The sequence below is a fragment of the Streptopelia decaocto genome, assembly GCF_964273445.1.
Source record: "Streptopelia decaocto genome assembly, chromosome: 2".
Lineage (NCBI taxonomy): Eukaryota > Metazoa > Chordata > Aves > Columbiformes > Columbidae > Streptopelia > Streptopelia decaocto.
The window spans coordinates 14,306,454-14,331,075 of record NC_138655.1 but is presented as its reverse complement, the minus strand read 5'-3'; the positions used below and the strand labels follow the sequence as shown (position 1 = coordinate 14,331,075).

At 41.1% G+C, this 24,622-nt stretch overlaps 1 protein-coding gene across 1 annotated transcript in view; it reads right to left on the bottom strand.

The window, feature by feature from the left end:
* The window catches only part of SNTB1 (syntrophin beta 1), a 115,815-nt gene that overhangs the window by 41,805 nt on the left and 49,388 nt on the right, over window positions 1-24,622 (bottom strand). The window contains exons 2-3 of the mRNA XM_082044381.1: window positions 14,340-14,556; window positions 313-520 (exon numbers count right to left, since the gene is read on the bottom strand). Coding sequence (XP_081900507.1) covers window positions 313-520; window positions 14,340-14,556 — 425 coding nt within the window. The remainder of the gene's footprint in view (window positions 1-312; window positions 521-14,339; window positions 14,557-24,622) is intronic.

Below are 24,622 nucleotides of genomic sequence, written 5' to 3'. Positions count from 1 at the left end.
TTCAAGGCTGGTGTCAGTTTTTGTGACTCATGTCCCATGCCCCAGAACGTGACAGATCACGAGACTCTTGATGGAAAAGTCTTTGTTAATTTGCATACAGAAGTGAAGACTCACGGAACCTTTAGTTTTGTTTGTTTGTTTTAAAAAGCACAAAAAATTGGCACATTAAGAAAAGAAAAATCTTAATGGAAACCTAAATCAAAACTCAGAACCTCATTTAGCTTCTCCACTTCCAGACAAGACTGAATTCAGGAGCAAAGAGCAAGTGAGAAAGAGAGAGCTTAGAAATGAAAATAAGAATGTTTTCGTTACCTTTTCTGCAAGCCAGCCTAGATGCCTAATCTCTCGACTTCCAGCAATCCCTGTTTTACCCAGCTGGTCTCTGACCTCTGCAATCACCCTGGGGATGAGCTCATTGACACTGGAGTGGATGGCATTGAACCAGGCCTGGGCTGTAGCCGAATCTTTACTCCTGAGCACCACGGTGTGCTTGGCATCAGGTGAATGAACTTCAATAAGTCTAGAAAAATGGGGGGGAAAAAGCATTATGTTCACTCAGGTAGCGTTAGGTGGCTAAATGTATTACCTTGCTTAGTGTTAGCAATGAGTTAAAAAGGATACTAATATCAAGACCTATCACTAAAAACTTACCTTTACAACACTTGAATAGAGTAGGGTCATCTTAACTGCAGTCACATCTGTACTGGCATGACAGTAAAATACTTGAGAAGGGGATTTGCTAGTGCTGATGCAACCCCACATCTAGCACGTCAACAGGAGTTCCACATGTAAAGGCAAGAGGAGCATTCACCCATTAACATTCTCCAACACGGCAACTACCCAGAGCTGCATGGGAGATGACTGCAGAGCAGCTGGGGATAAGCTGCTGCCTTCTTTAGTTGGACATAACGGCACGCACGGAGTTTCTCAATGGGCTTATTTTACACATACAGAGCTAAATGAAAACCACCCTCAACCCAAATGGAGGAGTTTTCTTAGGACTGCGTTGTGGTTTCAGTGACACCACTAGGCATCAATCAGAAGCCCAGCATAACTGGCCTTCTCCAAGAGTTACCAATATCCTCAGTGCTCCAGTTAGATCCTGCTAACAGCGGCAGCAAGAAAGTGCCTAACCACAATTGTATGATTGCTGCTGGCAGGCGTCTTTCACCGTTTTCCAAACCTATGTGGATAGAGATATTTTTTTTTTCCCAAAATATGTACTTGCTAGACCATCCTGTGGGCTTCTACCCCACCACTGTGGTTTGAAAAGCATAGATGAACACAGCTTTCAGGAAAATGAATCCTGTCCATCACTGTTATGGGACCTGTGCCAACACCTTTGCTAACAACAACAACAAAAATGCTTTGAGAGGCAGCTGCAGCTATTTCAGCTCTGTTCTCAGTGAAGTTATTAGTGAGGCTTTTTGTGCTCTTTATAGCTTTGTGGGCCATTTTTACTTGAACATTTGTTAAATAACCCACTAAGTAATAGTCCAGTTTATTGTTATCTAGTGATTATAAAACCAAGCTCTGGTCATTGCCCATCACTCAACTCCATATCACATTTGTGCTTTTTCATTATACATGTACAGTGATTGCCCCTGAACATTACCCACACAAATTTGATGTGGGATCTGAGCCTGAGCACGTAGTTCTGTCCTGTGTGTTGCTGCCTGATCTCTGGGACACACAACGACTCCTTTCTGTAGCAGAGAAGTAATTAGTTCAGTGGAATTTATTCGGATTGAGGTTCAAGACATCACTGTATTACAAATATTTGTCATGCAATTAAAAAATCCTGCAATTTGGAGCCTAACTAACAATTAAAATATTTTAATTAATTGGTTAAACCAGAGCAGAATCCAGAACAGAGGGTGACTTGATCTGCACAGCTCTCTGGGGCTGGGAGAGCGAGGACCGCTGGTCTCGTGTTTGTCCACTTTGGGAAGGGGAGGTCTTCATGTAGACGCTGCTCTAAAGATAGAAAAGGTCATAATTTTCCAAACTCAGCAGCTGAACTGTTCAGGGTCCTAAATCACAGTTCGGATAGCTTGAAAAGTGGGTTGATTTTTCAGAAAGCACTGAGCGAACACAATAATGCATGTTTCCTCATTAGAGCTGCTGGGGCTCAGCACTGTCTGAAAATAAAAGCTCTTATTTAGCCACTCCAGGATGCACCAAGGATTCAGTCTCAGGTGCCAAAAACTCCTCATTATTATAGATGATGAAGAACTTGTGAATAAGAAAAGTGGCCTCCCCAACAGTTATAATTTAGCCATTTCTGTCTGGTGATCATTAAAATCATGCATGTCTGTATTCCCACTATATTCAGTGTTGGTGCAGCCTCACCTTGAGCCCTGTGTGCAGTTTTGGGCACCACCATTCAAGAAGGATGTGAAGGTCCTTGAATATGTCCAGAGGAGGGCAACAAAGCTGGAAGGAATGTTATGTGAGGACTTTGGGCTTTTCTAGTTTGGGGAAAAGGAGGCTGAGGGGTCACCTTATTGCTCTTTGTAGCTTTCTGAGGAGGGGACATGGAGAGGGAGGTGCTGAGCCCTTCTCCTTGGTATCCAGTGACAGGACACATGGGAATGATTCAAAGCTGCACTGGGAGAGGTTCAAACTGGACATTAGGAGGCATTTCTTTACCAAGACAGTGGTCAAACCCTAGAACAGGCTTCCTAGAGAGATGATTGATGGCCTATGCCCATCAGTGTTTAAGAGGCATTTGGACAATGCCCTTAATAACAAACTTTAACTTTTGGTCAGCTCTGAATTGGTCAGGCAGTGGGACTAGATGATTGTTGTAGGTCACTTCCAACTGAAATGGTCTATTCTGTTCTAGTTACTACACCCTGGTCTGGCTTTCTATCAGAAACACTGCTCTCCCACTGCCTTATGAACCTGAGTTTGAACTTGTTTTCATAGGCAGCTGTCAATGGAAACAAACTATACAGACTTGGGTTTTCAAAGCAAATTGTAGTAATAGGTGAATCATTGCTTCTTACTTACAGAGCACTTCTTGGCAGGGGACCTCACAGCATTTTACAGAAGAGGTCAGTGACAGCATCCCCACTTTACCACCAAAAAATGGGAAGGTGCATAACCCAGACAAGGCAAGGAACATGCCAGGAGCAGCACTCAGGATTTTTCTGCACTCTACCTCCCATTTTAATACATTTTTAAAGATAAAACTTATTTGTTCAGCACAGCAGTATTGTGCTGGTTTTGAAAAATGTTGATGCACTGTATGGATTGTGTGAAACAATGCTCTTTACAAAGCCTGTGGTTTCTATAACGGAACTTCCACCTCCAAAGCCGCTGCATATCATGCAGTGAAAAAAGTGTTGAACAAGGACTATGAAGATACAGAAGAATGTGCTGCTTTTTCAGTTGCAAAGGAACAGCAGCAAACTTATGCCATTTCTTTTTAAGTTGGAGTTGTAGCAGGCTCTGTTTTAAAAATAAATTATCTAGAACTGAAACAGCTTCCAAATGGCAACTTGCTTCCCTCCAATTCTTAAATGCTTAAATAAATTCTTAAGTAAAGCAAGCAGATGACATACAATTGAGTATTTTGCTACTTGGGCCTTCATTTAATTGTATTTCCCTTGATGGTGGCTATTGAAGTATTTCTATAAGAGTTCTGTCCCCTAAAATAATGAACATTTAGACAGCGCTTTACAATTCTGTGTGAGCGATTCTAAACTACGCCTATTTCAATATATACACATTCTACTGTGATATCAATGTATACATTCTAGTATACACATGCATACACGCATACTGAGCCATGCTTGCAAAAATACTCTCAAAATATCATCCCTTGTTGCCTTCTAATGGGGCTATTTTGGGGACGGCTTGTCAGTCCCCAAAGTTTGATGGTGACACGTTAACAACTGCAGAAATTCTACCTCATTCCCTGAGCTGAGTCACAGGAGGATTGGACAATACATGGTATACTTCTCAAAAGTGAGTTCAAAACAGGAATAAATGCTGCATCTGCAGCCCTGAAACTGAATCCTTTTATCCATGGCACTGGTCCAGCCCATGGAATACATCTGCAAGCACGGTTCCTGTGCAAGCTGCTAGGTAGTGTACCTTTTTTATTCATACCTTAAGGACAAAAGTCTCAATCTATCTTTTAGAAACCGGGCTTAGAGATTTCTGCAGAAGATACATTTCTCCTGTCTCCGCAGTCAGTTGGGATGGAGAAACTAACAGAAACTAAAAATCTTCCCAGAAACCCATGGACTCCAACTGCAACCAGATGCGGGAAGTGCTGCATCCCTATAAAGTCTTCCCTTCTCTGCCATTCAGCCTACACTTTGATTCATCAGTCCTTTCAGATGATACTTCTTGTATAACAGCTGACTGATGGCATTTCCATGGTTTTTTGAAAAGCAAAATATAGCAGTGACCTTAGTAAACTCCAGCACTAAAGCACTTACATGTTTCCAGCAGTCCAGCCATTGTAGCTTTGATTTGTTCCTTGGCTAAACTGACCACCGCTTACTGACTTCTGTTTATCTGCAGTTCAGTGATAAAGTTCCCTTAATTCCCCACTGAACTGAAATATTTAGGGCAATGCCACAGCTGTGTTTATTCTCACACTCCACCACAGTTATGTAAATACTGCATATGGAGCTGTTTCTGATAAAGCCCATACCAACCCAAAGGAATTATATGTTAGCTCTAGATGACTGCCAAGATGCGCGGCATCTCTCCAGCTTGGCAATGCATATGAATGATATCACATTTTCTCAGAGATCATTTGGCAAACCTTATAATAGAAGAGTAATTTTCTCTCTCCTTCTCAAAGAGTCCCACTGAGCTGAGGAGTGTTTCCAGCACCCCCTTCTCCACCCGCAGAACATGGGGCTGACACAAAACCCAGCGCCTCCAAAGGCTGTAACCTTGCACGTAAGAGGCCAAAACTCCCTCCCTCACTGCATCATCCAGAGCTTTTACTTTACAGAAGATTAGAAGAAGCTGAAAGCAAATTTTTGATAGGCCATACTCATTCCACATTTGATAAGGCCTCTTTCTGTAGGAGTGTTTATTATCTAAGTAATACCTTTTATCAAGTCTCTTGAAAGCACTTCTCCCACCAGAATTGGCTCAGGACCAGATCAGGCACTGATTTACACCTTGCGCCTTTTCCTGGGTCAGATTATTTATTCAGTGACTGATTAAAGTGTGGAGTAAATCCCTTGAAGTTAATGATAAGCTGGAGCCAGAGTTATTTGAGTCCATCATGCTACTTTGATTTTGCACTGCCATAGCCAGGAATAAAACACTCTGCCACTGACTCTGCAAACTTAAAAAGAGGGTGACAGCCAAACTGCTCACTCCATCTCTTCCATCACTGCCTGCACATGAAACCACAGTAAGTAATTTTGTTGATTTCTGAATGTGCAAACACAGAAGCCTTAGCAGCATAAGGGAAGCATTTAGGGAAACACAGAGACTATATTTAAATAGTTGCAGGGTTTTTTTATAAAATAAATGAAAACCCTGTCAAGATTCATTTTCAATTCTGCATACAGCATCAGGAGATGAACTAGGAATAAAGTACATTACAATTAAGCAATGGAAACTTTGGGTTTACTCTATAAGGAAAACATTCCATAGAGAGACTGTTAGGCTTGCAATGAATTCCCCAGCATACAATGAAGAAGCGTCTTCATTTGATGCACCTAAATGGATGTGAAAGCAATTTTACCAAGCAAGCGCTATTTGGTAATCAAGTGGAATTTTTCTATGTGAAAGTCTCTTGGTCCCCTCACTGTGACAAGGGTACCCACTGTATCAACAGTTACTTGCTGACCTTCAACTTACAGTGGTAAAAATAATTTAGATACTAATTTCTTGGGAGCTGGACTAGACTGACGTCCAAGCAGAGGGTGTACGTATTACTAACGAGCTGCCACAGTTGATTTCATTTCTATTTGCTGCCAGCTGGGCTTTAATAAAAGGGATATCAGTGGAGTTGTGCTGCATGCACGTAAGGAAAGGATTTGGTTCTGCAACATGCAACAGACTTGCTCACAGCACTGTGTGCCGATGCCGACTAATCTGCACAGCACATGACATACTGCTGTGTCTACCCGGAACAACAAAACCATCATTTAATAGTTTTTAAATGTCTATGGATGTTAAGGAGCAGAAATCTTTCTACCACATTGCCCAAAAGACGTTATCCTTATATTCGTCTTTCTTGAATTTTTCTTTTATATTCTGATTGTAATAGTGCTGAATATTGGTAGTGCAGGAATACAGAGTCCAGCCTTCTTCGCAGTGGATTCAGCACCAAACAATGGCAAAAGTGCTGTTTAAAGGAGCACTGGGGTCAGTTACTTGGAAAAAAAAATTCAGACGCATGGTGGAAATTTGATTTAACCTTTCAAAGATGCTGCCTGAAACTTTAAGACCAGAAGATGTTGTGATTGCTGTAGTCAATACATTGACCACAGTTCCCTGAAGCAACACTTTCACAGCAAGGGGGAAAGTGTATTAATGCTAGGGTAAAAAAAAAAATGGTTTGGCCACAAAAGGTGCATCTCTAGCAAAGCCACAGCCAACCTCAAAACACCTTCTGCAGCAAAGCAAACATTCTGCAGCTGGAGATGCATCTGAGCTAAGCAAAGGGCACCTGACTGTAGCTGATAATAGTCGTAAATGATCTCTTGAAATTGACATGAGGATTGGATGCTGCTGCATAAATAAGAGATGATGAGCTTGGAGAAGAACTAGATGTCTTCAGAGAAGGAAAACCACTGTTGCTGTTTGGCAGTGCTGCAGTAAGACCCAGGGGAAAGAAGGGGACATGATCCACGAGCATGGATGAAAACTAAGAGGGAAATGGGACAAATGAGCAGGGCTGCTGATTGATCGGCTCTGTCTTCTGGATGAATTGTCACAGGAGAAATTCTCCATGGAAGAGACAAATAGCAGTTCCACCTCACCTAGTAGGATATGTCTCAATGTCTCATTATTTTATACACCTACTTTATATCTTCCATAATCAAGACATTCCAGGGATCACAGTTTAGTTGCCAAGTGAAGCAAACCAGAAGCTGGACTGTTCAACAGCCATAACAAAAAAACCACAAATTCCCTCTGTATCAATTATTGGCCTCTAAGCACTGAGGAGAGGGCACCATCTGGGAGCCAGCCTCCGGAGGATGCTGCCAGCCTCTTCAGGGACAGCGGGCATGGCTCACCTCCCAGCACCTTCACTGCTGGCAGTAAATGCATCTTGCCATTGAATAGACTCAGAGATCAATGAAAAAGTTGTATGCAAGTGATGAGAAGTAACAACTTCAGCATAAGTCTCCCTGATATCTACTGCAGGAAAACAGGAATTTCCATCAGTAGAAATGTATATGAAAGCTAAAAGTGACCACAGAGTATTAAAATAGCAATGTCTGCATGTACAACTGAAGCACTAAAGCCCAGCCTCAGCACCTACCAACACTGAGCTGCGGCACCTACGCTGGCAGCCCAACACCCGAGGCTCACGCTGGGGCGGTAATTCACAATTTACTGCCCTACAAGTGACTACACAAGGTGCAGGAGGGAGCAGCTTCAAATACACCAGCTGAAAATCCTGCTGGTTGATTAACAGCAGGTCAAGCCAGATCAGAGCTGTAAGACTGAAATCCAATTTGCAGACCCGCTGATAAGGGAGGGAGAGTCCAGCCCTGAGCACAGGACAACAGCCAGGCAGGAAAAAGGGTCTGGAGGTTGTCACTGGCTCCACACCATAACACAAAGAATGTAGGGACAACGAGCATGGCAGGAAACTGAAACCTTTCCATATCAACTTTCTTTGTTTGGCAGATCTCAGGGGTGCTAGCGTTGCTCTCCAACATTATTTAGCAGCAGCCTGGATGTCAGCACTTGCATTCCTTTACATACAGATACACATAAAACATGATTAACTGTTTGCCCTCCTCTGTCCTGCCCTGCAGCGCTCACACTGCTCCTACTTTCCCTTTAATCTAAGACATTTCCTGGAGCATTCCTCTTTCTCCACCTCTTCAGTGCTTTGATTTTTCTCTTTTTTGCAAAAATGTTCACTAAGTAAAATCTGCTGCAGTTTTCACTCTCTTGGTTCGTCTCTTTGCCTGGTTGGTTGCCTTCTTCCTCCATCCGTTTTTCTTAATTTGTTCTTCCCCCTTCCCTCTGTGCGTGTCTCAAGGAAGTTTCTTCTTGTTCCCCGTCCCCTGATTAATTTCCAGTTATTTTGCTCTTATTTCTATTCCTCAGCTCAATCCTCTACAGTCGAAGCTGGTTGGAAAAAAAATCAAGATTCTCTTTTTCAAAACTCCCCTAACTGCAGCAATAGCTGAAAAAAATACCCAACAAACCCAAACAAAATATGACACAAACCCCCACCATATCTTCTTTTTCTTCCTTAACTCCTTATTTAAATATTTTCACAGAAAATAAAGGCTTTGTTTAAAAGTTTGTTAATCAGAAATCCAACTGAAAGCATTCTGCCAGCCTCCGTTACCACCACCTCCACACCACGCACATCCTTCCTTGCCACCCACGCACTGTGACACATTTTATTCCTGTCAGGTCACATTTGGTCCTGTTCACACATAGATACACACCCATACACAAAGTTTTATTTACACTCACAAAGCTGCATGCATGCACAGAGACTTTTTTTTGAACAACACATGCTTTGCCCATTCCTATTCAATTTGTGCTGGATATGGGAAGGACACAAGGAGCTTGTCTGTCTGGCCCAGGAGGATGGGGAGGGAAGAAAGCCCCATGTCATTACGGCAGGGGAAAGATGTACCTTGTTTTTCAAGAAAATGAGATATGACCAATCCCAGATTCACCAGGACCTGCACAGATTGAAGGTCAGTCACAACATGCCATAACTTTCCAGTTCTACACTGGTATCTCAAACACCCTGCAGGAAAACTCAGGGGTTTCCACTGTGTCCCCAAACCCTGGCACATTCCCCCAGCAACTCACTTCTCACACTGTTGCCCAGAAACTACAGCAGGTCCTTAGGACATTAAAAAAACTATTTTAACATGACTTAGAAGACTAAAAATTAAACCTGAAGTAAATAAACATCCAAAGTTCAACCTAGTTTGTTGATGTGTTTGTGTAAATGAATACCCTTGAGGTCATCCTGCAGAAAATGGCCTACGGGTTGTTTGGTGATTTTTTTTTGTTGTTTTGTTTTGTTTTTCTTCCAAGAAGCTTAGCTGGTGATTTGACTCAAAAGAGACCAAAATGTTCTTCTCTACAGAAGGAACAGTCCTACGGAGGTGTCTGATCTCAGTGGCCTTCCAAGAAGGCTGAGAAGAAACTGAAGAGATAAGTTCATATGACCCAGAGTAAACCCAGTGACCTGTTTGGCTGGCGGGGAGTTTTACAAATGATTGAGAATAACTATACCTAATAATGAAAAAAAGCAAAATAAATTTTTCACCCTTTCTGCCTAGAGGTTTCAGAGCTCCAGCTCCTACAAGGTTGGAAAACTGCCCCTTAGCAAGAGAGATGATTGCAGCTTCCAAAATGCACCAAGTGATTGCAGAGCTGCCTGAAAAGCAGATGATGTAGATAATAGAGGATCATCAGACAGCCCAGCCTGAAACAATTATTAATTCTAGCAATTAATGACTTGCCACAAATTTCCAACATAAGAGAATAAATGCAACCTTACGGGTCTCTCATCTGACAGCCCTGAGTGCATTGACCCCAGCCACCGTGGGGGGTCCCACTGCCATGCAGCTCTTGGAGAGGACATGTTAATGTATGAAGGAGGAGGCCTTCCCCCCTGCCTGGCCCTTCAGCCATCCCACCACTCCACTCATCTCCCCATGCCTACACCCCAACTTCTTCCTTCTCCTACCCTCAGGGTACTGAAGGGGATGATGTAAATGTCTTTTTAGCTAAATCATCTAACTTCTCTCAGTTTGAAAAGAGAGAACATTAGATAAATCTCAAGTATCGCCTACTTGTTCACCCCTTCCAGTAAAGAGCAGATTCAGGGGGCAGATTAGCAGTTACAGTACTATAAACAAACAAGAACATGACAAGAAACATCCCACCTTATTCAAAAGGAGGATTTGGATCCATAACAGTAAAATAGTTGGGAGCTAAGGTTAAAAACTCACATTTGCCTTGATCTTAAATGCACTACATTTTTGGGCAAGGATGTAAAGGGCTTCACAGTGGCAGATCATCCTTCTGTAACAGACCCTGCGGTCTGCACGGCAGGGTGGTTGGAGGGTGAGGGGAGAGTCAACCAGAATTTAACCCTGATTTCCGTCATTTTTGTTCTTTTCTGAATTTGAACTACATCCTTTCAAGTTGCTTTACTTTAATGTCAGATTGTTAATTTTTTTCCCTAGTTTAACAGTAATCTAAACAGACACAGCCCACCAGGAAAAAAAAAAAAAAACAAAAACCAAACCAAACCAAACCAAAAAACAACAGTAACAAAAATTCTTGATATCAGGACTTTGACTCTAGCAGGCTCAATGACTTCTTCAAAGGACTTATTGATATTCAAACAGTAAAACATGTCTGTACCAATAATGATAATTAAGTGCTATATGCCTTTCATCCAAGGATCTCAGGCTGTAGCTACAACAACATGTGAATTAAGTATGGTCTCTCTGTTTCACAGAGATTTTGTCTGTGGAGAGCAGCTCAACAACAGCACAAAGAGCAAGGCACAAATTGCCTGAGGAAGTGTGGAGGGGGATTGTTTTATACTGGTATCTTTATAGCATCTTTACCTTTGCTCTATCCCCCCCCTGCATACATAAGTCCTTTCTCTTTCTTTTGCCCACCTACCACATACGGTAACAGAAAAAAAATAAAAAGACCCAAGTTTCCTAAACCAGAGGCCAGCCCTGCTAAATCTGTAGTGTCCATTAGGAAAGGAAGATTTCTACCTCTCCAGGAATCTCCCCAGAATCGCTGGTGGCCACCTAGGGCCGACCCAGCTCCAGTGGTGCTGGCTGGCAGCCAGCACCATGCTGCTGGGAATCTGTCTTGGCTACACTTACCCAGCTTCAAAACCAAATAAAACCTTTGCCACCAGAGGGCCAAATCCTGCCAATGAGTAACTTGAGCCTTAAGACTGGATCCCTGATGACGTTTCCTGTAAGGATCACATTGCTCTGGACTCCTGCCACTGGAAAAATGAAATCTGTGCACACTAAGTGCTGGTACAATCAGGCCCACATGTCCTGGATTTGGCGGAATGAAGTGCAAGGAGGATTTTAGGGTGATTTCAAAAGCAGACAAGCAAACCTTTTCAGTCTGTGCAGAACAGCCTCGTTCCTCCAGGGAATGTCTCATCTCCTGTGCTGTGTTTTCTAACATGTCCCAAGACTTCAAAAGCAACCATGGAACAAATTTTGCCAGAAAGACCTATTTCCCTTCCTTCACCGCCTCCCCTCCCCCCCACCTCCCCATTCCTTAATATCATCACCAGAAATCAATGAGAAGATTTTTATACTGTAGCAAGATTTACTGCTTCTTGGTATTACTAGCAGCGACCATTCCCACATGTCCCTTCGTTGAGAGGGGATGCTCCTCTTTGACACCTGACATTAACATATAACGCTGCCACTTGTCAGTAAAAACACAGGCAAACAACAGATTTAAGCAATTTTAACCTAGTTTCTTCCAGCCTTAAATATAATTATGGCCCCTGTGTCTAGAGGAGAATGATACAGATGCCACTAAGATGCTCTGCATCTTTTCTCCCGTTACCACATTTCTACTATTAAAATTGTTTTCCTACACATTGAGTTTTGCATTGGTTTGTATTAAGGATCTTCTCTTTGGTATCTTACAGCTTTTTTAATCAGGCAACAGAGAAGACAATTCCCTACCTCCTTCAGAGTGATCCCACAGGCAGGGTATGTAAAGGAGACGTCTGAGAACTGCTGGCTCTAAAAGCATCAAACTTCGCTCCTGCTCTGAAATAACAAACTCACCAAACCATCTGAGAACAGACAGAAAATCAGGAATCTCTTAACCAGGACCAGTCTTCAAGGAGAAGCAGAAAACCCACAGAGGGCTATCAGTTCTAGTGGGAAATTCATGGGTCTTCTGTGCCTGTTAAACCCACATTTTACCCCAGCTTCCTAAGATCTGGAGATGATTCAGTGCCAACAAGCAGGTATTTCTTTCTGGGTCCTTTCAGATAGGTATCTTCTCATACTAAACATCAAACCAGTTCAGCTCAGTCCCACAACCCTGCTATGACATGACCTCCAGCTTGCACTGGAGAAACATCTGTACTGGAAAACTCAGGCTTTGTGTGTCCATGCTTGATCTTAGATGGAAACTAGCTCAGCTATAGTCCAAAGGAGACCTTTTATGGCCAGCATTTGCTCTGGCAGCCTGCCAGCAGTGCTCTTCTAAAACCATCCAGCAAAGTGACACCATCAGTTATAAGATCTATGTATGTCAGGTCCCTGGGTTGTGAAACAGAAGTGTCATAAGCATGTAAGGACATGGTTTGGGTGCTGCTGTGAAAGAAGATCAAATTATTTTTGTGGAATCTGATTATTATCTTGGGATATATTCCAGTGGGAATGGGTCACTGCACTGTAATTGCATTTCTACTGGGAAATATCAGTTCCAGTATTGAGAATTGTTAAAAATCCCTGATATAGGGAAAGGTGCGAATCGATGGGATGCTGATATTACACTGCGGTTAGCACAACGGTGAGGTACTGTGTGCTTGGATGGAAAAATCCAGCTTAGCCTGTACACTGCACTGTTTTGGACTACAGTAAAAATCAGAAGTCACTCTTTCCACAGGAAATGACAGCAACACAACATGAAAACCGTGATAATAAGCAAAATGACTCTCCCACGCGTTACTTCCTAGTAACACCTAAGAACACACACATTTGTAGCACACTTCAAAAAGTCAGCTCTGTCACAGAAGTGTCATGAGCAATGGTGTGTGTCCCCGTGAATCAGGCCTTCCAACAAAACTGAGGACCAGGAGCGTGACAGAAGCTGAGAATCACAATATGGCCAAAAAAAAGGGAAAAATGCCGCAATAATGAAGCCAAGATGTGTAAAGCATATTGTACTAATTCAAACAATGTGACCTGCATGGGTATTTTAAAAATATGCTCCATGGCAGACAGAATGACAAAATCTCAGGCTAGTGATATAGGTATCAAACCTTACATCTTAAACTATACAAATTTACATGAAAAAAATGTGGAGGATATCAATAACCATCTTGATTTGAATTTGAGAAAGACTGCTAGGGTAATTGCTCTTTTACAATTGCACTTCTGTAGTGGTCAGTTATCACTGATTATGGTGGTAACTGCTTGGTGAGATGAAAAGCAGAAGCCAAGGAAAGCAATACTAAACAATGAGGCATAGAGGAAAAGAAAACACATACCAAAAGAACCAAACACAGACAAACAAAAAAACCCCAAACCAAAAACCAAACAAACTTTAAAGAAGGCCAGACAAATATAAAAAGAAAGAACGAAAATTATGCAGATACTGATAAAGTTCCTGAATGGCAGTGCAAGAGACTACAGGGGAACCCATCCTCCCCAAACCCCCTTCTGCTGTCCCCTCTTCTCCTTATCTTTGTCTGCAAATGAAAATGTAACTTTTATTTATGCTTATATGTAAGTGCTGAGAATCAAAGTCATTACAACCAGCTTCTGGGCAAGCCTGCACTCCACAGCAAAACAAAAAGGCCATTATTTGGGTGGAAGAATCAGTCTGTATTACTGACTTGACCGATCCCTTTTTTATTAGCAGCTGTTAGGGAAGGGATCAGAGAGTGTGCTGGTGTGGTGCAGCTGTTCCACATATGTTATAAATAAGGGCTGGTAAAAGCTCATCCTATTTTTAGCGTTATGAAAAAAAAAAACAAGAAGTCACAGAAATTCCCCATTAATGCCTTGTAAGTGGAACTTTTCTCCTATTCTTGACTTCAGTGCCCAGAAATGAATGGACAAAACAGGCCATTCTTAAAATAATATTCACTAAAAAAGGAAATACAATGCAATTTGGTGGAATTATATTAAGCCAGCCCGGAAGATGTAACCAATTAGTGTGTACAGTGTCTTTTCCTTCGAAAGCAGACACTTCATCAGGATAAAAACAAATACCTGCAATTGTGTTTCTAATGAAAACATTGGATCACTGCACTGAAGAATTTCTCCAGCACAACCCAAAAGCTGAGGAGCCTCTACGCCCTCACAGCTGGGCACTAAACCCCAATGCTGAAAAGGCTGATGACCATTCAACACGAAGGCAAAATCCCAGCCCTGGGTAAATCCTTCGCTCACCTGTTTTCGGGGTCTGACACGGTCATGTTGCGTGTCACGTAGCACATCTTGAGGGGTATCGTCTTCTTGTCTCTGTGGATGGAGAGTGAAAGCTGCGACAGCGGGTCAGCAGAGGCACAGCCCAAGCGGGGAGATTCGGGGGGAGGCGTCTCCCACCCAATTTCTGAAACAGGAGAGCCTTTCTTCACATAGGGGGTTGCTTCTCTCATGTATTTCACTAGGGAGAAAGAAAAATAAAAAAAAAAGAAAAAGGAAGTAATAAATAAATGGATATTCAGCAGTTGCATCTGCGTGAGTTCTTTGAACCCTCAGTGTTGTTTGTTATTTCTACTCGTCCAGCATCACAGCATTGGAAGCTGTGCAAGTACAGAAGATGGAGATCTGATTGCAGCCCATCTCAGTGTGGTGCAATGAGTAAAACAATGGAAAAGAACAGAATAGGAGAAATAAGAACATCTGGCTGGTGTAAGGCCAGGAGAGCCATCAGACCTCTACTCAACAGGCTGTGTGTCTTCATGCGGTGACTTCTGTGTACAGAAGCTGTGGGCTGGCTGAGGTATAGAGAAGTTTTTGAGAATGACATTCAACCAAGTGACAGTGAATCTATTCTTCCTCTATCTAAAATGTTCTAGTGATACTCCTAATGCTACAAACTCATGTCTTGCTTCTGGTTCACGCTTGTCAGTGTCCTGTCACTGATCTCAACAGCTATTTCTGCTTGCTGGGAAGCAGTTTTAGCTGATCTACTTATACAGATATATAGAGTAAACAAAAACCAATTCACCTCTCAGCCTTCTCATGGGGAAATAAAATTGAGCTCGAGTTTTTCATAAGAGTAGAGGTGTCGGATTAAATCTCTTCGCAGCCTCTTCCAGTGGTTTTTTCCAGTATTGATAGGAAAAGTGAATGTAGGATTCTCAAATAATCTTCATGTATGCAAAAATCAATATCTCTTTTACACTCATACTTCATATTCTCCTCTTTAAGCAGGCAAATATTGCAACAGTTCTCCCGTTTTTGAATTATTTTGGCACTTCAGTATCACTTTTGCTTTTCATGTGCTTGTCTCCTTCTCCTTCACAAGCCTGATGGAGCTCAACCAACGAAAGACCTCACATTTAAGCAGTCTGGTTAAATGTATATATCCAATGTACACAGCTGTGGCTGCCTAAGTCGCTGTTGCCACTTGATTGCACCCATGACTCAAACAGCGACAAGATGAATTGAAAGGGCAGGAGCACCGTGAACTTATTTAGGGAAGTTATTAAAATGCTGTGAGAGACGATTTCAAGGAAATGGTGCAGATCATCATGTCAGCTCAGCTGAGGAGGCTGGGAATGACTGAGTAACAAACAGATGGGTAAATCGCAAAAGGGCATTGTGGTGAGGGAGGTTAAATTATGGAAAGCAGACTGAAATTTTTAAGTTCAAAGTCAAAGCAAGGGAAGTATTCAGAGGAGAGGAGAAGAACAATGGTGCTTCTGTGAAAACCACAGATAAGGTAGGTGATTTCAGCAGCACTATTTTCAAGACACTTCGTAACAGCTTTCCCAAGAGAGAGAGCTGTGCAAAACTGGAGTCTGGGTCTGTGAGCATCTATTGCCATCTTTCCTCTAAAACACCTTATAGCAAATCTTGACGTTGCTTGTTCTCCTTTTAAAAAATCTGCTAACCTCAATATTAAGGATGTGTTTAGGTATTTTACAGGATATTCCTCTCTGAGAAGGATAATTCATGATTTATCAGAAATGCTGTTCTATTGCTGTTTTGATTTCTTTGCCCCATACTATTTCAAGCAATTTTTGAAATCATTTTCTTCCCTGCTCAGGGAAGAGCTGGCATGGGATTCTACTTGTCTTCCAGAAACTATTTAAGGCAAAGGGCGTTGAGGTTGATTTTTTGATCTTTTTGTAGACACCTACCTGGAGTCCAATGTCTAAAAACTTGTGTCACCTCAGTCTCAAAACGAGTGCTCACCACCTCTGGGCACTCCATAAATTACCTGATTTTCAAAGGTGCTGAAAATGATCAGTTTTAGCCAGTGCCATACAGATACTGGTTTTAGCACTCAGCATCTCAGTTTGGGTTTACTCATAGCCTTCGGGAAACAAAGAGACTGAACACGTACAGATGTGGTGAATCTGTTCCTGTTTAAATTGAACAAATATGATTTTGTCATTCACTTAGATGGGAGGAACAGCTGAAGCTGTAAAAATCTGTTTGACTGCAAAGAAAATTTTGTTCCCTTTAAAATTAGAGATTATCAGTTAATCTGTTGAAAAAAATAATCCAGTCAGCTTTCAAATTCCATTACACTGACATGCCAGCGAATGCAATACTAAATAAAGGTCCAGGTCTCCACAGTGTAGCTATTTCTTCTGTGCTATTTTCATCCTTTTTCAGCTGTAGCTATACGCATTCAACCTGAGCATCTTTTAATTAAGGAAAGGAGAGAGGTACAGGGGGAGGAAGGAAGCTGAAGTGAAAAATTTGGCTCTAAACCTAGGCAGGAACACTAAATGTGAATTTAATTCCCCAGAAACAGGGACAGAAGAAAAGAGCCGTCCCTTCCATGTGCCAAGAGGCCAAGTTTCCATGCGACGCGCCGGTGAATTCACGACAGGCAGCTGCACTCTTTCAGAAACTCCTGCAAAAAGAGGAAGCGTGAGCAGGAGGAGAGAGCAGAAACACGACCCTCTTTCCACAAACTGAGGCTCAAACACAGCCAAAGCCAAGAAAATTACCTTGAGGGAAAACATCCTATGAAAACTCCTGCCAGCTTCTGAACTCCCAGACATCTAGTTTCTACTAACTCTCAACAGGAGATGGTTGCTCAGCCCCATGGACTTACATGAATAAAGAGCTATTAATATACTGGTAAACTGCTGAACACCAGCTTCCCACAAAATTCTACAGGAGAATTAAAAAAATAAAATGAATATAGGTTTTCTCTCTCTTTCCCTCTCTCTCTCTAAAAAAAAAAAAAAGTACTTTTCTACTAATTACTTCTTACTTCCCACTAAATACAAGCACAGCTCTCTAGATTCTTCACTGAATTCTGCTGGGTTTTACAAACCAGACTTTATGGCTCTTGCATATTCAAATGTGTTTCATATTTTAAAAGCCCCCAAATGGATACATATAAATGCACAAATGGAATATGGGAGTGGAACAAGAGGCAGAACTTGATCCATTTATATTATTTTTTGTATTATTTAAATTTCAGAGCCAGTGTTTTCCATTTGCCTCATCAACATCTATAATTACATGTCCATAACCAAAGTCCAGTTTATTAATTTAGCTGAAATAAGGCACATGCTGTTCAGATGATTCATAAGTTTTATCAGCAATTATTTCCTATTTACCTCTAAACATTAGATGCAAATACTGCAGAACACTGCGTTTTATACGAATGCACCAGTAACCCTACTACACACACAGCAATTTATGGTAACCCCACACGTGTTTACATTTTGCAGTCTGTCCATTAACCAGTTCTTAATCCGCCTAGTAGAAAACGAGTTGATACCAGTACGTTTTACAGGCATATTCCTATTCCAAACTGCACTGAGAATCTTGAATGCAGAAATGTTAATATATAACTGAAGTTATACTATTCACTTCCACCATCAAGCTTTAAAACCAGAAAAAATATCATACAGACTATTGGACATTAAAGTAATAATGTGGATAATATTCTGTTCTCAGACCATTACACTCAAGAGCTAGATTTTCCTTTGGATACAGCAGCACAAATCCAGGTACCAACTGAAAAATAAAGTGGTTGTAGAGAACACTGGTTTTATATGTTACCAATGAAACTACCTAATGGACTAAAACTCCAAAACATTTAATAAAATTAAATAAGGCATGCCATTGCATAACAACTCCGAGTTATGGATAACTATTCTACAGGCATGTATATAAATGCCTTCAGAATATATATATACATATAATATATATACAAATACTAAATATCTATTTATATAAAATTGCCACATTCTTTAAGATCACCAGAATGTACTCTGCAAACATAGAAACCAACATGCCAGGACTGATAAGAAATTCTAATGGTTTCATTATTATAAATCAATTTACTGATAGACTGTAATTTCAGTTGAAAGTTGTCTCAACTCATCCATTTGATGCTATAGCTCAACCTCAGAGATCTTTATATTCAGGACTAATTAATCATCCATGCCCTTTTGGTGCACCACTAATTAGATACTGCGGTCAAGCAATTAAAATTCCAATCTCCGGAGCACCCCTCCCCACAAAGAGAAGAGGAAGGGAAGTGGCAATCAGCTGAATTAATCCACTGGTACACATTGAAATACTCTGCATTTATTTTTTGATCTGCAAGACAGGCAATGCAGCTTCCAAAAAAGCACTCCATTTATAGGCACTTCTGCCAAGTCCCAAGTCTCCACAATTAATCCTTTGTTACTATTCACAGATGACTTTGTTTTATGGGGGGGAAAGAAGCAGGCTTTTAATGAGAGAAATACTACAGACCAACTTGGTCAGGTTCTTGGCCAGATGCAGTTCTGAGGAACTGGGACTCTTCTGACACATTCAAACTGTTTCCTAGGAGGGAAAACAAAGACCACTGAAGAGAAGCCAGCTCTCCCGAGCAAAGCTCTTTCTTTACTATAGGAATGAGGACAGGATGTGTAGGTTTACAGTATTGAAAGCAAAAGGAACAACATGCTCGAATTTGCTCGAAAAGAGACGATCAAGAAATTCCCTTTCGCAGGAGAAAAGCACAGTCTCTTCTTTATGCATTTGTTTTCTCCTAAGTAAGTACTCAGAGACAACTACCGAAGGTAAGTAGAAAATATCACCCAGAAACCTCCTGAGTCTACTTTCAAAGGATGTGCTAATGTTACTGATACCTATACCAAGAAAAAGTTCCCACAAATCTGTCTTCATCTGGTCTGGTCTCTGCCAGCGTAAAAGATGCCCCAGAGAACAGGAGCTAGGCAAGTCCTCCGTCATACTTGAGATGTTTTAAGACAGAACGTAGGGATCAACCTCTGGAGTCACTCGAGCCCACAAACTGAACATGATGAGATCAATTATGTTTATCAGCTTATTCAGTGTGAAGGGGCCGTTTGACCCATCTGTGCTGAAGCAAGTACACCAGACCATCTGCAAGGGTATTCCTGGCAGCATGGCACACAAAGCTTTTCTTGAGAAAATTGATTCTTGGTTAGTTTAAGAAGAGCTGGTCATGCAGAACTAGAGGAGGCCCAGCCTGCAGGTATACAGTTCCCACCTAGAAAGGAGGAAATAAATGAAGACAAACACTTCTGAGGTTATAGACAGCACCACTAGAAGTACAAGTCAACAATTCAGAGCCACCTAACAGGTACTGAAATGATATTGTCCCAAGGAAAAAAGTGGGTGGTACCAAAACCTACAAGTAATCACAAGTATGTGGCCTTCAGGAAGGAAGTCAATCACTCAGCACGGTTGTGTCATTTTGCTTGATAAAACATTAAAACACAGAATTTGCAGTCTAGCAGTTTTGGTAAGGCAGAAACCAAAATGTCCCACATGGTTTCAAAGCTAGTTGTAACTGAAAGGAGAAGTCCTGCCATAACATTTATAAACTGTGCCCAAGCAAAGCCAACATAAATGCAGAGTATTTTACACTGCTGTCAATGGAACTGAGATTAACAGAGCTGGAGAAAGGTCTACTGTATTAAAATTAATTCAGTATCATCATACTAGGTTTTATGTTAGAGATAAATTTCCACTGAAGCCAAGTAAACCACACACCCTACAGTGAAGAAACATGTATAAAAATGAGATGAGAATCTGTCCAGCTGCTGGTACCATAATTGAAACTAAGACCCAAATACTTGAAGAAAAGAGTTTATGAATCAGATCATCTATGATGATGTGACGCATGACCCTTTTAACAGCTTTAATGTGGGCATAAACCAAAAACCAGTCAACAACCCTTCTTGTGTGCGTTTCCACTCCATTTCCTACAGGAACATCTGTTACTATGTTCAGACGAGTAACATCCATTAGCATCATCTGCTTTCCTCCATGCTGAAAGGGATTTGAAATAGTAAACCTCTCAATCTGCCAAAGAGCATCAGGTTTCCACCTCTGGGAAATGATACAAATTAGTTAAAATAAACACCTTGTGAGAATACAAATCCCCTTTATGCTTTGGCCGTTTCTCACACTGTAGTTAAGACTAAGTTGTATTTACCATTATCTGCTGGTTTTAAATTAATTCATCTGAATTCAGTGTATGTTGCTTCATCCCTGAAAGAGACGGGCTTGAATCTAAATTGTAGGGGTTTTAAATCCTTTTAAAATACCTTCATTGTATGCACTTATTATACTTTTTATTTCGAAGAGGTAAATGAGTGTTTTGAAAGAGAAACTTCAGGAGACAAACACGCCTTTAAGATAAAGTTTACCTGAAGGGAAGGCATTAGCAATTGGTACCAAAAGGCTGCTGGTAAGCAACCAGGCTTCAAGTGGGCTACAAGCTTTCTGTGAGCTGCAAACAGGCTGGGTGAGAAAGATCAACAGCTGCATTTTAAAAACATCATGAATGCTTCACTGTGCTCCTTTAGCTTAGTAGCTGCTTCTATAAAAAAGGTGGAGCAACATTAAGCAGTGCTGTAAGCGCCATCATATGCTTGCACTCGAAGAAATGAAGGCCATTCCTGTTCAAAGCACCTTGCAATAAGCGATTTTGCATGGTTAAGATAACTTATTTGTCAATGAGGTAAAGAGACTTGCAATACAGACAGCAGATTGAGGGATCGGTGTGGCAGGCCCCATCAAACATGAGAAAATGGGCTGCTCTCAGAAGCCACGCATGGGTGCAGTCTATGAAACCTCATGGCTTTGATAACCTGATAGGGCACCCTGACTGGCCACATTGTGTTATCCATAGCAGGTATCATAAAACGTAATTCTCCACCAAATATGTTTTAGAAGATGAGAAACTGTAGGAGTAAACTCTGCAGCAAGGCTTGGCAGGAGCCACGGACAGCCTTCTCCTTCCACCTGCACCAGAGACCTTCCTTTTCCACTCTGATTTCAGCACTTGTGGAACTGGAGATGACATTCCCAGGCCACCATCCCGTGCTTCTCTGTAACACCAAAAAATCTTCAGAGAGTTACTTTTCCTCTGTTTGTTATCCTGAGACTTTACCTATGATGTGAGCTGATTCAGTCCCTGATTCCCTAGGCTTGATGTTCTCCTTTACTAAACACTTCTTCAACCGTTTCTGAGTTTCCTCAGCATAAGTGTTTCCAGGGAGTGAAGGCATTAAATGTCTGCTCATCTTATGCAGCACATCAATTTTGTCAACTGCAAAACCTAGTGAATATTAATTCATCTTCATTTCTCCACAAAGCCATGGTTTTATACTCCACACAGAGCAAGCAAGTTTAAAACACATGACGTGCCTCTCTCCAGCCTATATTAGCCTGAAAGCTTCACTTGCAGTCAGCATCTCCCACCCCCTTGTCCCCACTGTCACTTGGGGCTGGTCACTGCTTACCACCCCCTTCCAACTCTATTGTGAGTTACATTACCAGGTTCTAATATCATCATTAGTCCATGTTTGAGTCTAACAGCATACAGGCTCAAGGAAGCAGGACTAGTTTCGATGCTGGGGTAAGATCTTTGTGTTTCCGTTCAAAATACTGACAGAAACTAAACAAACATGAACTTCTGTCACATAGAACCACAGTGAAACCTGAGGCTGGATCACTGGTCTGGCTCAGAGCACTAAATATGTGACATGTTTTAGCACTTCAGCTGATGGAGTGACCAAAAGCACTCACAGGTTGCTGGTAATCTGGCACAGAAAATTTCAAACTGACAAATTAATAATAAGCTACAGAGTCTTAGTTGATGTTACTCAATACTTTCCATGAAAATTTCCATTACTCATACCTACTACACTGAATGTGTTACCATTTCCTTCAACTGAATTAGGTTTGGCTTTTTTTTAAGTGCAAAGTTCCTGTTTCAATAAATTGCCTATATTCAGTTCTGATTTCAGATATGTCACTCATGATGAATTCTAATGGCAAGGTCCCATAAGCCATTCATCTGTCTTCCAAAAACATTATGTACTTCCCCAAAATAAACACAGAGATCCCTCTCTCTTCATAATCTGAAAAAAAAGAAAAATTTAGCTTGTAAATATTCTGTAATCCCCAAAAGCACAATGTTTGGTTAAAAGGACATACTTCGGCTTGCTCTAGAAGAGACACTGGCAGTATCTTGAAGAGCTTGTAGTCAAAAGAAACACTACTCAGTGGAGAACAGGGAGCAGCTGCATTGAATGAGTGTCCCTTACCTAATAAACTAAAATCTGAAAAGGACTACTGCCAAAACATGCAAGGAATAACTACCTAACGTACTACATTTTTATGTAAAATGTGACACAGCTCATTTGCTACATTGTTATGTGACATTATGAACTCTACAATTAGAACTATGCAAATCTTTCATAATTGAAGTGGAAAACATCTGAAACAGGCAATTTGGGAGCTGAACATGGAAATTAGCAGTCACATCTTGAGCAAAGCCATTGTGGGACCTGTGAGTCACTCACTGACAATCAAACTGGAGCTTCTGCTTGTCTCCAAGGCAGAATGCTTCACGAATTTAAAATAAAATAAATAAAATAAAATAAAATAAAATAAAATAAAATAAAATAAAATAAAATAAAATAAAATAAAATAAAATAAAATAAAAATAAAATAGTCACATGATATTAGGACTAGGTCATCATACTTGCAGTACTTGGATTCCTAAGGACCATTTCCTGCCCCATACTGACATATTGTACTTTTAAATATTTTATCTAAATCTCTGGAATAGGTTGACTGAGAATTTCTCATGTGCTGCTCAAGCTTGTTGTTTCCCCCTCTCTGTTAGTATTTATAGATCCCTCTCCAATCACCCACATGCTCAGATGGAATTCAAGGTGTCTGGCATCACCAGCGTGATATAATTTTTCTATTTACATGAGTAATCTCAAGTGTCAGAACAAATATTTCAACCACTAGTGATTATGCGAAAAACACATAAGGGCATTACAGTTTTAGAGCATGCTGTTATTTCAGCAGTCACACAAATCATTAAGTAGTACAGGATAGACTGAAAATGGCACTCGCTGAGGGAAATTATTATGCTGTATATGATTGTACCTGTTTTACAGATGGCTAAACTGACACAAGCAAGTTAAAATGCCTTCCTCAAAGTCAGGCAGTAAGTCAGTGGCAGGGTTCTCAGCATTAAACTTAATTTCTATCCCTGTATGACTTTTCATTTTTAAACAACTCAAAAGGATCCCAGTGCCAGTGAAAACTGGATTCACGATGCCTAAAGTCTTGTCCCAAGGGAAGACCTTGAAGACGTTCCAAGATCACCAGGATTTATTTTGAAAAGCAGGGCTTTCAAAATAATCACTTCCAAAATTTCAAAGTTCATAGTTCTCATTCTTCACCGGACAACACGAAGAGCTTTGGAAATGAACAAACTCAGGGCACTCATTCACCCAACAACTTGCCATATCTCCTGTGGCTGAGCTATCCACTGAAAGGCATCAGATCACCAGATAAGTCCGTATTTTGGGGAATCCTTTAATTTACAGCCTTTCCAACAGGAAAGACCAACGGTCATATCCAGAACATTCAAGTGCCAGTGATAATAAATATTGATATCTATATGCACGTATGTATGTAAATAGACAGATGCATAGAAATGTAGATAAATACAATGTGAACACTACTGAAGTTTAGTGACGAGTGCCAATGTGCCTGCCCACTTCTCTCCCCCTTTCTCATTCAAACTTGGAATAACAGGTCCATTTGGGGAAGCATCCAGTCAGTCCTACATTGCCAGCCCACAAGAATCGCTTCTCTCCATCGAACACCACCATCTCCGTGCTGTCATGCCATCACAGTTCAACAGGAGAAGCACAACAGCTTTTCTAATGACACATAAGAAAGTCTGTACAATAGTTTTAAGACTTCTATATAACTAAGGAAAAAAAAAAGGGAAACACAAGTCAAAGGAGTCAAAGGATGTCCCTAAATCTGTCATTGGGATTAATTTTAGATCAGAGGTGGGCATGATGTACAAACTATACTTTTTTTTATGTCAGTGCAGCATAACAATAGCTCAAGACCAACGTTGCCTGGTTCTGAAGTCTAACTACAGCCTCAGACTGCCTCTTCTCCTCCCAAGGACATTTGCAAGATGACCCAGCAGGCAAGTGGCAGAC